Raw genomic sequence first — 17125 nt, 5'->3', positions numbered from 1 at the left:
AGTGATGATGCAGCTGCACTGTTGTAGCATTTCTGGTGAAGTTGCTCTAAGCTGATGGGAGAGTTCTGCCTGCCTGCTTAGCTACTGCATCTCACAGAAGCAGGAGTTATGTCGGCGGGAAAAGCTCTCTCTCTGACATAATGCTGTCTACATTGGTGCTTAGGTCAGTACAACTTGTGTCGCTCAGGGGTGTGGATTATTCACACCCCCGAGCGATGTAAATTATACTGAAGTAATTTGTTGTATAGACATAGTCCATCTCAGTTTGCAGTTAATACATTTCTGTCGCCAGGTAATAAGCAGAAGAACCAAGCTTTTATATAGTGCTTTTCATTAGTAGATGTCAAATAACTTTATATCATCGTCCCCATTTTACAGTTGGGAAATTGAGACACAGAGAGGAGATACTATGTGATTCCTCAGTGCTTCCCCGCCCCCATTCATGTTGTCATAGTGAATTGGGGATAAGGGTTGTCCTTTGCAATGTTTGCAACATGTAGTTGCTAACAGGGCAGGTGAGAGAAATCTTATTCTTGGTCCATGTCCCAAAATGTTGACAGTTTTATTACTTGATGGTTACAGTAACTTCAGTTGTGTGAGAGAAGACTGGTGTGTCTCTCGCTCTCTTTCTCTTCCCCTTGCCCCACCATTCCTGCAACATGTAGCATGCCACTTCCCCCCTCCTCCCTGCTCTAGGACTACATTTCTAGCCACACCCCTCTCCTGCTCGATGTGTACCTTAACTATTCATTTTCTGGATTTCAGTCCCCCAGATCCCAGAACACACAGTGGGAAGGGAGAGAGGTTCAGACTCAACAGATGGGATAGGGCTTCCTCAGACCCCAGCGCGCATATAGAAGGGGATAATTCAGGGTTTGACAGGCCCATCCACCCTTAAACAACCCCCGTTCCTCGATTCCTTTGCCACCCATTATATAAATTCTCCAACCCCTCCCCTCTCACTCCCACTAATTCCTGTCCTGAGCCCTCAATCCCTGCTCCCCTCCGCCCATTTACATTGATCTCCCTCCCCATAATACCCCCATCCTCTGCTGCAGACCCAAACTCCTCTTCCTCCTATTCCTATGTACTCTTCCACTCCAATCACCCTCCCCTCAAAGCAAGCATATGTGTAATTTATTTTCTTTTCAGAAATAAGTTTGTGTATCTTCTGAATTATCTGCTGTTCTCAGATTACATTTCCCTCCCAAAAAAAACAAACAAACCCTTGAGTGAGGCAGATTTTTCCCAAATGTTTACAGATCATTCTTAGCTGTGTACCCAGGATAGGTTTCAAACTCCAGAGTTGCTAATATCTGTGAACTTTATGAAATGCTATTTTGGAGAGGTTGAATCTCAGGAACCGTTTGTGCAAATAACTCCCCATTTGGAATGGGACCCTTTCGTGCCTAGGGTAGCCACCTGAAAATGCCAAGGTCAGTGCAGGCTGTAAAAGGAGAGCAGATTCTCCCAGCACTGGTGGGTGACACTGAAGTCAGACTTCCCAACCAGCCACAAACAGTGCTTCTAATTCCCCACACCGGTTATCAAGAAGCCAATATACAAATATACACAGCCCCCTTTACTGCATTTCAGTCTCCAGGTCCCAGTCAGCCACTGGGTCCAGTAAAGAGACCAGTTATTTAAAACTATGCTCTTTACCAAACAGGTTTCTCCTGACTCCAGGTCCCAGTCAGCCATAGTACCAGATCAGTATAAGTTTGGATCTTACCCAAAATACCATGCTGCCAGCCAATCCTTTAGTAAATAAAACTAAAGGTTTATTATAAAAAGAAAGAAACAAACTCTAAGAGAAATGTTAAAGCAATCAGATACATACACTTGATCTGAAAGTCCATATATATCAGGTTTCTAGTAGAATTGTGGAGTTTGCAGGCTTGTATAGTCCTTCTGGTATGCATCCAGTACCTGGATGGGTCTCAGTCCTTTGTTTCACAGCTTCAGTTCAGTTGTAGATGAGATGTTCCAGAGGTAGGTTGGTGGCTGAAGGCTTAACCTGACTGAAGACAAAATGGATCCCAGGCACCTGCATTTTATGTCTTCTGGCCCTTGCCATGCTGCTTGTGGAATTTCACAGGAACCAAAATGGAGTCCAGAATCACATGAGCAAGTCCTGGTGACTCATCAGGTATATCCCTGGCTTCTCCCCCTGGGCCCCTTGCACCTGTGAATATCTTAATGGGCCATTAAGCAGGCTATTGTTCTGCAGCCATCTTGTCTAGGGTGAGACGCAGACACAGCACAATTTGAAATACAGATATATCAAATATATCCATAACTTCCATTACAGACATAACTCATAAACGTAAACATCATCATCTTACTTAGCACATTATAGCCTTTCTAACAGTACCTGACATGGCATATCTCGCATGAATTACTACGATTTTGACATATTGATGTTAAATAATACAATAACAACCACCACACCCCCCCTCCCCCCCCAATCACAACCACCACCCCATGCTCCCCTGACGCACTGCACATTTCAAGACATCCCTGTAAGGTAAGCACATGGATTTTAGAGTACTTAGAGGAGTCATCCTTCAAACAGAAAGGACTTCCCAACCTTAACTACAGCAGAGCTGGCACTCTCTTGTAACTTTTTGTGATGTTAGAGGGAGGATGGAGGGAAGGGGTTCTACACATACATGTTATAGATTCCAAGGCCACAAGGGAGCATTGTGATCATTTAGTCTGACCTCCTGTATAGCAGAGACCATAAAACTTCCCCAAAACAATTCCTAGAGGATACCTGGATACCTTTTAGTAAAACATCCAATCTGAATTTAAAATTCTCCAGTGAAGGAGAATCCACCATGACCCTTGGTAAATTGTCCCAGTGCAGTATAGCAGGCTCAGAGAGGTGTGAAGTGGCCAATTCATCGTGGAAAGTTCTCCTCTGAAAGAATCTCCTCCCATGGAGATTAACACAGCCTGAGCAATAGCTCTGAGATGTGAGAACTGCACCATTCATGTCAATGGGTATTCCTGTCCTCCCTCCCCAAGGCTGGAGAGTGTGTGATATGCATCAAACCTGCCTATTCTCAGTTCCTCCCCCAGGTCTCAGTGGCGTGGTGTTGGTGCTTGTGGGACTGTGCTCCAACTTGCAAGCATGCCTATTCTAAACTCCCCTCCCTACCCAGAGGGGCAGGGCTACCCCAGATCATGGCTCACATGGTGGCGCAGGGAGATGGGCTCAGACTCTCTCCCCAAGGTACAAGGCCCAGCAGATCCCAGCTCACGTGACAGGGTGTCGGAACAGTGGCTCAGGCACCTCCAGAGGGGTACAGGCTCTCAGATACCAGTTCACATGAGGTAGGGAAGGGACGAGGGGAGGAGTCAGACTCCCATAGGTAGGCAGAGACCCCCCAGTTTCTGACACATACATAGGGGGTAGGGAAAGGGGCTCAGACATCCCCAGAAAGGCAAGTTCTCCATATCCTGGCTTACGTGATGGGGGAAGGGGCTGGGCTCCCCCTTCACACCCCCTTCCCCCGATCCTGGCGCACACATGGGAGGGGAATGTGGGGCTGATAGGCACTCCTGCCCGTATTCTTCTGTTACTCACCCCCACAGCCTCTTCCCAATGTCCCAACCATCCTGTCCCATTCCCTCTAACCCCCTCACCTGTCTGCACCCATCTTCATTTATCCCCTTTTCTATAATTGCCTCTCCCATCACTCTACCCTAGACCTCTCTTCACCATTCCTATCTGCTCCTCTACCCCAATCACCCTTTCTTCCTAGTGAGCATTTCTATGTAAAATGTATTTTCTTTTCAAAAACAGTCTCCACGCTTTCAGAATATTCTGTTGTATTTGGATTACATTCCCTTGAAATAATTAAAAAACCCAAAGCCTTTGACAATGGCAGATTACAGCAACATGCCTCCTTTTTTTTTTCTTTCTGTTCAGACTTTTGTTTAGGGTTGGATTGAACTCCAAGTACCTGGGTGGTGCTCAGGTTTGGTGGCTGTATTGTTTCCTCCTTGAGCCATTCAGGTCCTGTAAATTGCAGCTGGCTTTCAAACCCCACTTAGGGATTGTCTGCACTTGAAATGCTACAGCTGCACCACTGTAGCGCTTCAGTGTAGACACTACTTATGCTGATGGGAGAGATTCTCCTGTTTGGCGTAGGTAATCCACCTCCCTGAGAGGCAGGATCTTGGTCAACAGAAGAATTCTTCCATCGACCTAGAGCTGTCTATACCAGGTAATCTTAACTAGATTGCCCAGGGTGTAGATTTTTCACATTCCTGAGCAACGCAGCTGGATAGACTTAATTTTTTAGTGTAGACCAGGCCTTAGGCTCACTCTATCTACATGCACAGGGTAATCCATTTGGTGTGCGAGCCTTAAAACTGCTTGGCATGCACCAAGAGAATCAAACTTTTTGGCTAATAATACTGTAATCTGACTTTCCCCCAAAGGGCTAGTATGTGGCATGCACTCTGTTGGAGAAACTCAAGCATCTGAGACCCTGGTGCGATGATCTCAGCCTTGGTTTGATCTCTATCTGTGCACAAAAAAATCATCAAAACATGTCAACTTTAATAAAAAAAAAATGACACACCAAATTTCAAGGCAATCTGAGTAACTATGGATTTTAGATTACTTAGATTTGAGCTTTAAACAGGAAGCTAGTCTTAACCTTAACTATAACTGAGCTGGTGCTCTGCTGTACTGTACTCTCAGAAGTAGCCTAGGAGGGAGAGATGCAGTTGGATGAAGTATCTGAAAATCTCAAAACAGTGGTGCAGATCCTTGGCATTACATTGGCATGTTTCAACAAAAAATGAAGATTTACAACAACCAGCAGCCTGGTGTGGATACATTTATCACGATACAATATTTGGAGACCATGCTATGACTGTTCTGTGGCTTTTTGAAACTCTGTTCAATAACTATGGGACTCTTCTGTTTTGAAACCTCTAGTTGAAATTCATATCCCTAGAGAAGAGGGATTGTTGTTCAGCTGTTTGTTTGGTATGTATACATATGTTCATATGTTGCACACAAGTGATGAAATGAAACGAACTGATTAAATTAGATTAGCTGCTTGAGTATGGAGAAATAATTTGTCGGTCATCACACACCTTGAAGAACAAGTGCATCAGCTGATGATCATACATATTGTAGACTGTGGCTATGTCTACACGGACGGCGGCAGAGTCGCCACCATCAGATCAACCTATCTGGATTGACTGAGCAGTCAGTGAAGACCTGCTCAGTCAATCCAGAAGTCAACGTTATTAATCCACTCCCACAAGTGGTGTAGCGCTGCGTCCCCGTTGACGCAGTGCAGTGAAGACGGCACACAGAAGAGAAGCACAGGCGTCGACGGGAGTTATGCAAGTTCTTTGCGTACTTTGTGTAACTCCCGTCGACTGCTGCCGAATCGCGGAGGTAAGTGTAGACCAGGCCTAAGTCCTAAGATATCCCTAGAGTCTGTTGATCTTGCACAGAGGTGTGGTGGTGTTTCTCGGGGACCAACTGTTAAAAGATAATTTACTAGAAAATTTAACACAAGTTATTTTGTGTGTGATGGTGAAAAGTGGTGATAACTTGCACATTGAGGGCCATTGATGAATAAGCACCCAGGATGAAACTCCCCATAAAAAGAATTAAAGGGCTAATCTGTACTACAATAGTTCTACTGGTATAGCAGGACCAGCAAAGCCTCCTATTGGAGATGCAGCTAATACTGGCTTTTTGCAAGTATAAATGTGTCTCCCTGGGGGCTTTTTGCCAGCATGGCTATGTTGTTTACAGTTGTGATTACGAGTGTGTGTTGCGGGCCTGCGGTGTCCGTTGGCGCTGTGCCCGGCTGATGCAGCACCTCATGGTGTCTGATGCCATCCGGTGGTCGAGAGACATTTACATCGAGCACATCACCAGGCACAGACAGTAACGGGATGAATAAGCCGGAGCGCCACTGCAAGGAACGTATAGATTAAAAGGACTATCTACGCTACATAACTGACTCAATGAGGGACAATCCACTATTATGGACATACCTACTTCCCATTAACTGCATCCTGTGTAACCTCTTTAATAAGTGATGTTCCTGAATTACTGATCGCTTGTACTGTTAACTGTTAAACCTACTACCCCCCCCATCCAGGATACCACAGATTATCCTTTCATTGTACGCCCTGATTCCCAACCAAATTCTGTACCCGTTGATAATCTGTACATTATGCCTGTATGTCCAGAAACTCTTCCATTTAAACTCTGTACCTGACCATTTTTAAACATTATCTTTAAAAAACTTTTCCCCCACACTCCTAACCAGCATAGTTATGCCAGCAAAACTAGTGTAGACCTGGCTAAAGACCTTTGTCTAGCAGTTATAGCTTGGAGATTCCTTATGTTGCAGAGCATCTGCAGAAAAGGAGGGTGGAAGCCCAGTCCCAGCTTGCTGTTCCAGGCCATGCAGATTCTGTACAGCCTTGGACAAGGGATTTCTCAGGTGTAAAACTCGGGGGCTAAGGAAGGAAAAGGGGGCAAAGAGAGAGAGAGGCGCTAGACAGCTGCCTGATTTTAAAAAGCATAGTACCAAAAAATGATTGATTAAGGTCTTTCTTCTAGGATGCTTTGTTTTACTGTTTCTGCCTTGTAACCCCAATTGTTCACTTCCCAGTTAGACTGAGCACTGGTCGATACCGGTTAAGTTTCTTGTAAAGAGACAAGTAACAGTTGGGATTGACAACCAGGGGGCAAGGGATGTGCTTAGTTTGCTGCTCAAGTGAAGGAATGTACAATGCCTGTAACCGTTAGTGGGATTTACATGCTTGATTCTGAGTTCAGTACACTGAAATCTCTAAGGGTTCCTGGATCCACCCAGTCTCAGTCATGCTTTCTCTAATGGTTTGAAAACAGTTTTGTCCCATCTGTACTAGCAGTTTAATCATTTATCAACACAGGTTCGGGGGGGAACCTATTATTGACAGCATTTGTCAGCAGTGGTCAATCCCTTGTGACCTAAATATGAGTTCTGTCGTAGAAGGTGTTAAACTTTGTCCTATAGTGCTCATGTGCTCTGTTTGTAAAGTGTTCTGTAGCATCTTTAAGGTTTTGTCTTCTCTGCAGAGCTAAGTTGGATGTTGTCCCAAGCCCCACTCCCATCCACACACACAGCACACTCAAGTTTAGTGGTGATTTCAACCCCTGACTACCTGGCTTGTCTGGAGCAGTAGGTCAGTGGTTCCCAAATTCTGGATCGTGACCCCAGATGTGGTTGTGGCAATCTCTAGTGTATGGAGAACGCCATTTTACTCTGCATAGTGTTACCTCACATGTACAGTGCACGTGAGGTCATGATGCATGGAAGACACCATTTTGTTCTACAAAATGGTGTTTTTTGCACAGCATGACCTCACATGTACCATACTTATGAGGACAGGCAGTGCAGAGGACAACATTTTGCTCTTCAAAATGGCATCCTCCATGCTGTCTAAGGTGTTGGGAGGAAATAATTCATTAAAATGCAGTCATGCTGGCAGAAAATTTGGGAACCCCTGCAGTAGCCTAAAGCCTGAGTTACGCTTTCATTCAGGCTGGTAACCAGCCCACTTTGCAGTGAGGCTAAATAACCCATGCTGATAGTCCTCCCATGCCCTCCGCATAGTTCCCTTGCCCCCTCTGCCACCCAGGACAGACAAGTTCTCCCACAATTCCCTGGGAAAGAGAAGGGCACAAATGATCATGGGGCAACCATAACTCTGTATTAACATTTTTTGCCGATCAATCTTCCAACATAGGTCCTAGACAGAACTTGACAGAGCTTTGTCATTAATGGATTAATTTTCTTATGTAAATGGGGCTTGAGAATAATGTGCTCTATCCTTTTCAGTGTTTCACTTAGAGTATTTATGGAGGCAATACACAAAAAGTAGAAGAAACTAAGGGATTTATACTCTTGTTTCTGGTAGTGGTTTAGCTTGATACACTGACATCTCCATAAAATCTTACCAATGAGCTTCTCTGAGAGTAGCTTGATCACTGAATTTTTTTTTCTTTTTAGAATCACTGCACAAAGACTTGCTCATTTGAACAAATGCTTGATGAACTTTAAGTTAGGAAACTTTAGTTACAAGAACCATCCACTGAAATTGGGAGAACTGCAAGGAAACCATTTCACAGTTCTTCTCAGGTAAAATGTTGCTATATATCAGAACTGTGTCATTGACTGCCTTCTTAATCTGGTCAGAGTTTTTCAGCTATAAAATAGGGAGAATTCCAAGGGATATAAGACTACTTTTCTACTACTCTGAAACTTTATATAAAAAAAGTATGAGAGGGGGAACTTGCTGGATTTAGGAAATGCTGTATAAAATGTATGTTGACTTTTAATACTGATAATGACTACTTTCAGGAGCATAAGAGTACAAGTTCCAGCTGCTCTGATAGCTGTAATTTTAGATGGTTTTACTGTTGATTGGATTTTTAAAGTAATTTTGTATATTAGAAATATAACAGGAACTGATGATCAAGTACAGCAAGCAATGCACTCTCTCAGGGAAATTGGATTTATTAATTATTACGGAATGCAAAGATTTGGAACCACGGCTGTTCCTACGTATCAAGTTGGAAGGTATGTTTTTTTAATAATTGATTATTTTATTGTGTGTACTCAAGAACCATATTTTGAAATTTGTAGTAGAATGTTATCTGTGCGTTTTTTGTTTTTTTTTAAAAAATTTTTCCTTCTGGAAAGTTTCAGTCATAATAGCGTGTCAGTTTTAACTTTAGCATCAGGAACAGAATCTATGTAAGTAGCTATAGCAGTTGTCTTGCACGATATTGGCTGTAGTTGAAGAAATATAAAATGTACAGAATATTTGGTTTTCAGAAAACTTAAGTATATCCCTGAAATCTGTTCCAGTTTTAAAAATAGGTAATAAATGTTCTATTTAATTTCAGAGCTATTCTACAGAACAACTGGAATGAAGTAATGGATTTAATATTAAAACCACGGCCTGGAGGTAGGTTCTAAGAAACACTTTATGTATAATTGAACATAATAGTATTTATGGAAGGAATGTTAAACTTTTTTTAATTGAGGTATGTATAGATGTTCACATTTTTCCATGCACTGAACTTTGTCAGCACTGGAACTGTCCTTTCTGTTTAAATTCAGCAAGCTCTTAACAAAAAACCGTTAATATTGACAGGCTAGATCTTCCCCTTCTGTAGTAAAAAAGCAACTGGAATGAGATTTTTTGTCTGAGTATTTTTGTGGGGATTTCTTTGTAGAGATTCCCTGCACATCTCGTTGTGGGTTGTGTAGGATTCCCTTTCCCATGGAAAAACTACCCCCCAAACCTGAACTTCTGCATCAGCTCTGCCTTTAGCAGTCTCATCTGGCACTCCCTAGCTGCACAGCTTGTCTTGGGCTGAAAAGGGATGCAGTGAAGTTAACACAGCCTGGGACTATATTAACTCTTTCTGGAAAGCTGCATGGGACCAGGGGAAGGACAACATGCATCCTACCCGTTCTTCACTCCTTCCTCTTGTGTGGACCACACAGTGGACAGAAAGCCTTCAGCAGAGTCTGGGATGAGGAATGAGGGGATGGTGTGGGGAGACCCCCCAGGCTATGTCTGCACAGAGGAAAGGAGATCCATATATGAAAAACTCCTTCATTCATACGTTTAAGTCAGGGGATGATCTGGTCTCAGGTAGCTAAAGTTGATAGTGATGGGCACAATACAGATCCCTCAATAGATAGGAAGTTTGGTGTCTATGCTCAAAAGGGCATCTTCCATTCTAGCCAGTGATTGCATATTAGCAGGTAGCAAACATTAAGTTTTATAGATGGATTTATGTCCCAACAAAACTATTGAACAGGAATATTTTTTAAATGTACTTTGACCCTTTATATTTGCATTTGTAGGTTTGCTTTAAATTAGAGATGACATGAGTCTTGTACTCCTAGTTCATTTTAACTACAGGCTAACGAATTAGTCAGCTGTCCCAGTAGAAAAACTAGAAGACTTTGGCTTGGTTATTTTTTAATAACTTTCACTAAGACATACGCACACTAGTTACACTGAGATTTTCAGTTACATTAATATTTTAAATCAAGTTGAATTTTTTGTTTTGCAGTTAAAATATAAATCTTAAATTATTGTTACAGCTGAGAAAGGATATTTAGTTAAATGCAGAGAAGAATGGGCAAAAACTAAAGATCCAGCTGCAGCCCTCAAAAAACTGCCTGTAAAAAGGTGTGTGGAAGGACAGCTTCTACGTGGACTTTCAAAATATGGACTGAAGAATATATTCTCTGCATTTGGCATAGTGAGTGTAAAAGGTTGAGAATTTTTTTTGTCTGTGTGTAGGTTATTGTTTTTGTGGTGGTGTTATATTTTAAATGGACTATGTATAAACCTCTTAAGTCCATCCATTCCTCTCCTCTGTGTTCCTTTGAAATACTGTCACAATGTCTGGTGAGGGGTCCAGACTCAAACTGATGTGTAATGAATAACTTGGGTGTCTCCTACTAATGCACATGGATGAAGAACAGAATTCTGAATGTAGTTGCATGCCAATATGGAAGCTCTATTGTTACCTATATAATTCAGATGAGATTAAGTATCTGTGACTTGTGTGTAAGATTTAATATCAGATTTTTTTTTGTGCCTTTAGAGAATCAAATCAAATTAGCAGTGAGGATAATTAGCCATTGGCAAGGTCTAGATTGGCAAAGGAGGCGATAGATTTGCTATCACTTGAAGTCTTGATTTAAAAAAATAAAAATTTGATCTTTTCCTAAAACAGTTCTTCAGCCTTAGGTTACTGGACTTGACACGGGAATTACTTAGTGAAGTTTCATGGTTTGTGTTATGCAGGTCAGACTGAATGATCTTAATGGTTCCTTAAGATCTACAGATCTATGGAAAACAATTAAGTACTGCTTTACAGTGTTGAAAATGGGACTCATGTCTAGATCAACAATACACTTGGCAAACTGTTACACAAAGTGAAAATATGAACTTTTTATCCTGAGGTGATGATGCATACTTTTTTTTAAAAAAAAATTTCTTTCCAAGTAAATTCTTCTCAAATTAAGACTAGAAATATAGTCTATAAACCAATCAACTGCATGTTAACTGTGTGACTGGAAAAATATTCATTTAAATGTTTATCCATTAAGTGCAGCAGGGTGAGGAAGATAACTAAAAATACCTATTGTTCAGTGAAACATTTTTTATCTACAGATACCGAGGAATAATCGTTTGATGTATATTCATAGCTATCAGAGTTATGTATGGAATAACATGGTGAGCAAGAGAATAGAAGAATTTGGACTCAAAACTGTAGTGGGAGATCTTGTACTTAAAGGAGGTAAAATAAATTACAAATCATTGTCTCTTTACATGGTATTTTTTTAAACCTTCAAGACTGTTGCACCTTTCTTTAGGAAAAACGGTGTCAGTAAATGAAGATGCAACACAATATTTGCTTCCTCCATCTATAATCAGACATGTTTAAATCAAGAACTTCATTTTACATTCAATTAACAGTAGATGCCTGATAGTTAGAAAAATGTCACATTACCTGTGTATTTTAAATAGAAAACTGTTTGAATTGTAGCCACAGCTGTTCATATTGAAGAAGCAGATGTTGACAACTATACTATCCATGATATAGTGATGCCGTTACCTGGGTTTGATGTTATATATCCAAGGCATAAAAGTAAGTCTTTTTTTAATTTGCATGATCACTTAAAAGCTTAATCTGAACTAAGATTTTAAGTAGATTTAATTTTCTTTAAATATTTCTTTTTCTCGCAGTTGGTGATGCCTACAAGGAAATGTTAGTTGCTGACAACCTTGATATCAACAACATGAGACATAAAATTCGAGATTATTCGTTATCTGGAGCATATAGAAAGATCATAATTCGACCTCAGAATGTCAGCTGGTAAGTAATAGTGTATACAGTGAAATGTATTTGGAAATAATAGGATATCCCCAGAATATATGCAGGAGGACTGCAAAAGTGCTAGCGAGCATTGGTCTCATAGAATCATAGAATCATAGAATATTAGAGTTGGAAGGGACCTCAGGAGGTCATCTAGTCCAACCCCCTGCTCAAAGCAGGACTAACCTCAGCTATATCATCCCAACCAGGGCTTTGTCAAGCCTCAGCTTAAAAACCTGTAAGGATGGAGATTCCACCACCTCCCTAGGTAACCCATTCCAATGCTTCACCACCCTCCTAGTAAAAAACTTTTTCCTAATGTCCAACCTAGACCTCCCCCTGCAACTTGAGACCGTTGCTCCTTGTTCTGTCATCTGCCACCACCGAGAACAGCCTAGCCCCATCCTCCCTGGAACCCCCTTTCAGGTAGTTAAAAGCCGCTATCAAATCCCCCCTCACTCTTCTCTTTTGCAGACTAAACAAGCCCAGTTCCCTCAGCCTCTCCTCATAAGTCCTGTGCTCCAGCCCCCTAATCATTTTGGTTGCCCTCCGCTGCACTCTCTCCAAATTGTCCACATCTTTTTTGTAGTGGGGGGCCCAAAACTGGACACAGTATTCTAAATGCGGCCTCACCAATGCCGAATAGAGGGGAATAATCACTTCCCGTGACCTGCTGGCAATGCCCCTCCTAATGCAGCCCAATATTCCATTAGCCTTCTTGACAACCAGGGCACACTGCTGACTCATATCCAGCTTTTTATCCACCGTTACCCCCAGGTCCTTTTCTGCAGAGCTGCTGCCCAGCTCGTCGGTCCCCAGTCTATAGCTGTGCATGGGATTCTTCCTTCCTAAGTGGAGGACTCTGCACTTGTCCTTGTTGAACCTCATTAGATTTCTTTTGGCCCAATCCTCCAGTTTGTTTAGGTCACTCTGTATCCTATCCCTACCCTCCAGGGTATCTACCACTCCCCCCAGCTTAGTGTCGTCCGCAAACTTGCTGAGGGTGCAATCTACCCCATCCTCCAGATCATTAATAAAGATGTTGAACAAAACCGGCCCCAGGACAGACCCCTGGGGAACTCCACTTGTGACCGGTTGCCAGTGCACAGTCGCCTGTGCAGCGAAGCCATGATCAATACTAGTTTATTGGCCAGAGCAGTAGATATGGATCTTTGTACCACACCCACTATGCACAGACCAGTAAGCCATAGCCCTCACTGCTTCACTAATCCCCTGGTTCTATGATCTGTGATGGAGCACTGTGTACTAGCACTCGAGATACTTGGATTCTTCTTCGAGTACTTGCTCATGTCCATTCCCAAATTAGAGGTGTGTGTGCGGCATATGCATCAGTGCCAGACAACTTTTTCCCCTAGTGGTGCCCATAGGAGCTGACTCTAGCGCCCACTGCAGTGGTGTGCATATTCACCTGCATATAGGTGCTGTCGGCTTCCCCTCCCTCTTGATTCCTTTTTGCTGCCAGTGGTGGTGCTGGAACGTCTCTTGCCTTCGCAAGTTCTCTTGGTAAATCCTAGTAGTTTATTCATTGTTCTAGTATACATAATTAATAGTTCAGTTATAGTTAGTTCCAGTTTGTTAGTTGTTAGAATCCCAGGGTTGGGGCATGCCCCGTTCCCCGGGATTTAAACCCTGTGCTTTGTTTAAGAAGCTTATGCCAAGGAGCGATCTGCATCAAAGTTGTTTAAAGTGTCTGGGGGAAGCTCACGTCCGTGAGAGGTGCAAAATCTGTAAAAGTTTTCGCCCTTAAACTAAGAAAGACTGAGATATTCGTCTCAAGTCGATCCTGATGGGCTCGGCATTTAGACTGGTGTTGGAGCGCAGCAGATCAGACTTGGCATTGAGCATGATGGCCTTGGCGCACAGTGCTCCTCGGTGCTCTCTTCCTCATCTTGGCACCATTCACCATCTCCCGGAACCGAAGAAGAGGCTGAAGAAAACTCGCATGAAGCAGGGATGCTACTCTGCGGAGAAGACCAAGAGAGACCTGTGTTGGGCCAACAATCCTCCCTGCCTCAGAAAGGTCCCTTGCCACTTCAAGTGTTGACCCTGGCACCGGGCCCTCTACTGACTTTGGGTAGCGGTAGAAGCCCTCACTGCCTGGTGGCGCCATCGACTCCGGAGGCTTTCCAGGCAATGAAAGACCTCCTGGTATTGTCCCTGCCACCGATGCTGAGGGACGGCAGGCTGCTGCACCGAGATTTGGCACCAGCACCAATGGGCAACGTATCAAGGGATAGATTTGCCCAATGGTCTCCATCTTCAAGGCACCGTTCACTGGTGTGCAAGTGGTCCCTAGAGTCGAGACCACGCTCTCTGGGTCAAGGCAGTCCTGCCGTTAGTCTCTGGAGGATTGGCATCGAGCAGAACACTGCTATGGAGCGGCGTAGGTCTCCAGATTCATGGCACCGTGGCTTCGCTCTCCTGGTCCGTATAAAAAGCCAAAGGACAAGAGCAGGTCCTGGCATGCCCATCGCTCAGGCTCTCCATACCATTCACTGGTGCTGGAGCATCAGTGCAATCTGCACGGCACCGTGAGATATTTGGATTCGGCGCCACCCTGGCTGTTGGACAGAGACACCTCCTCCTCGGGCAGCGAGGACATTATTCATATGAGGCAGACTGCAGCACTGATGCCAGCTTCCCTATAGCACCGTCAATGGGAGCATGGCCACAGGGTCAATGGCCCGGAACATGGCCTTACTGGTGAGTAATTCCCTCAGGGATACCACAGTCCGATTCCAGGAGAGGAACATGGGTACTGCAGTCCTGCATCCCTCAAGGTTCAGTGCCGCACCTTGACTCAGAGACCAACCGTGAGGGTTCATGCGCCTCGAGCCCGGGGGAATCCACCCCTCCCAGAGCAGAGACCCCTCCCCCACCTCAGCTACTCCTCATTGTCATCACTGGACAAGGCAGCTGCGAGTCTTTCATCAGTGGTACCGCTAGATGATTTTAGAGCATATCAGGACCTGCTGAAAAGGGTCACCTCCAACCTGGACCTTAAAATAGAGGAGTTGAAGGAGCCAGTGGACAAGCTCTTTGGGATACTGGCCTCAGTGGCTCTCTATAGAGTGGCCCTCCTGGTCCATGAAGGGGTAATTAAATTAGCCAAAGCTCTGTGGCAAACCTCAGCCTCCCTGCCCCCCACATTGAAAAGGGCAGAGAGGAAATACTATGTACCAGCGAATACTCTATACCCACTCTGCACAATGATCCCTGGTGATCATCACGACCAACAAGAGGGACAGACGGGAAAGTGAGCTCAACTCTGAAGAATAAAGAGGTGAAATGGCTGGACTTGTTCGGTTGAAAATTTTATTCCACAGCTAGTTTTCAGCTATGAGTGGCAAATCAACAGGCGCTGCTGGGGAGATATCATTTCAATATCTTGTAGTCGCTATAAAAGTTTGCGGACTCATTGTCCCCCTCCTTCAAAAAAGAGATTGAGGCTGTCGTGGAAGAGGGGAGAGTGTTAGCCAGCGCATCTCTGCAGGCAGCTTCTGATGTGGTGGACTCAGCAGCCAGGACAATGGCCTTGGTGGTGTCGATGAGACGGGCATCATGGCTGTAGTCCTCGGGTCTCCCATCAAAGGTCCAGCAGTCAATCAGGACCTCCCTTTCAACGGCACAGCCCTCTTTACCGAGCAGACGGACTCCAGACTGCATGGCATGAAAGACTCGAGGGCAACACTGAAATCCCTCAGCCTCTATACCCCATCTTCCTCTAGGAGGCACCTCAAACCTCTACATCAACAGCGGTCTGGGGAATACTACCACAGGGTTTCCTATAAGAGGCATGGCAAAGGATATAAAAGACATCAAGGCTGCTCGTCATCCACTGGCCTGCAACTAGGCTCTAGCTGCTATAATTGGGGAGGAAAGCAGACCTTTTAAAGGTGTGCTTGGGAGTGACTTCCCAGTTCTGCCCATGGATCCAGTCTCCTTTTTATTTTCTTCTTGCCTAGCCCACTTCCTTCCGGCTTGGGCCTCTATAGCATCAGACTAACGGGTGCTCAGCATGGTGGCCATTGGTTATACCCTCCAATTTGCCTCATTCCTGCCTTCCCACCCTCTCTTCCCGTCTGTCTTCAGGGACCCCTCTCATGAGCAACTTCTCAAGCAGGAGGTGCGAGCACTCTTACAGGTGGGGGCAGTGGAAGAGGTTCCCTGGGATATACAGGGTCAAGGTTTTTACTCCGGTTATTTCTTGATTCCAAGGGCAATGAGAGGACTGAGGCCTATTCTGGACTTTAGGTACCTCAATGAGTACCTCAGAAAGCTAAAGTTTCATATGGTTTCCCTAGCTACCATAATTCCATCTCTGGATCCAGGCAACTGGTACGCCGCTCTCACTTTAAAGGACGCTTACTTTCACATTGCAATCTTCCCTGGCCACAGGAGATTCCTATGGTTTACGGTAGGAGACCTCTATTACCAATTTGTGGTGCACTTCTTTGTCCTTTCAGCTACACCAAGGGTCTCCACCAAGTACATGTTGGTAGTGGCAGCATACCTCTGAAATAGAGGGGTGCAGGTGTTCCCTTACCTGTACGATTGGCTCATCAGGGCAGATCAAGGTCTCAGGTCCAGGCCAGCATCATGATGACCCAAGTCATTTGCCAGGCTCTAGGTCTCCTAATAAATGAGCAAAAATCAATATTAGTCCCTGTATAGAGGATAAAGTTCATTGGGGCGATGCTGGACTCATCCAGGGCCAGAGCATTCCTTCCAGGGGAAAGGTTCCTGGCTTTGACAGATTATAAGCCACATTTCATCCCACTCCCTCACGACAGTGAGGGTCTGCCTCCGCCCCCTGGGCCACATGGCGGCCTGCATCTATGTGGTTCCCCATGCCAGACTGCACCTCAGACACCTCCAGATGTGCTTGGCATCAGTGTATTCTCCAGTCAGGCACCACCTGGATAGGATACTTATGGTCCCCCCCAGAAATACTTACCTCCCTGATGTGGTGGACGGATCTACGTTGGATGCTCTTGAGACTGACCTTTGAAGTGCCCCAACCATTGGTAACACTGATTTTCCGATGCCTTGGACCTGGGATGGGGAGCTCACTTGGGTTCCCTAAAAACACAGGACATGTGGACCTCAGGGGAATTGCAGCTGCACATCAATATCAAGGAGGTCAGGACATTT

The 17125-nt window shown here is 44.4% G+C and overlaps 1 protein-coding gene across 2 annotated transcripts in view; it reads left to right on the top strand.

Annotated features, from left to right (window-relative positions):
* Window positions 1-17125, top strand: part of PUS7 (pseudouridine synthase 7) — a 55951-nt gene that overhangs the window by 22160 nt on the left and 16666 nt on the right. For both annotated transcript variants that reach the window (XM_067564484.1, XM_067564485.1), the window contains 7 exons: window positions 8049-8177; window positions 8493-8618; window positions 8948-9009; window positions 10164-10324; window positions 11245-11371; window positions 11621-11722; window positions 11821-11950. In XM_067564484.1, coding sequence (XP_067420585.1) covers window positions 8049-8177; window positions 8493-8618; window positions 8948-9009; window positions 10164-10324; window positions 11245-11371; window positions 11621-11722; window positions 11821-11950 — 837 coding nt within the window. The remainder of the gene's footprint in view (window positions 1-8048; window positions 8178-8492; window positions 8619-8947; window positions 9010-10163; window positions 10325-11244; window positions 11372-11620; window positions 11723-11820; window positions 11951-17125) is intronic.

The sequence above is a fragment of the Emydura macquarii genome, unplaced genomic scaffold (genome assembly GCF_026122565.2).
Source record: "Emydura macquarii macquarii isolate MOO-44397 ecotype Brisbane River unplaced genomic scaffold, CSIRO-AGI_Emac_v2 contig_2636, whole genome shotgun sequence".
Lineage (NCBI taxonomy): Eukaryota > Metazoa > Chordata > Testudines > Chelidae > Emydura > Emydura macquarii.
Note: the sequence above shows the minus strand (reverse complement) of the source record. Positions and strands in the feature narration are given on the sequence as shown.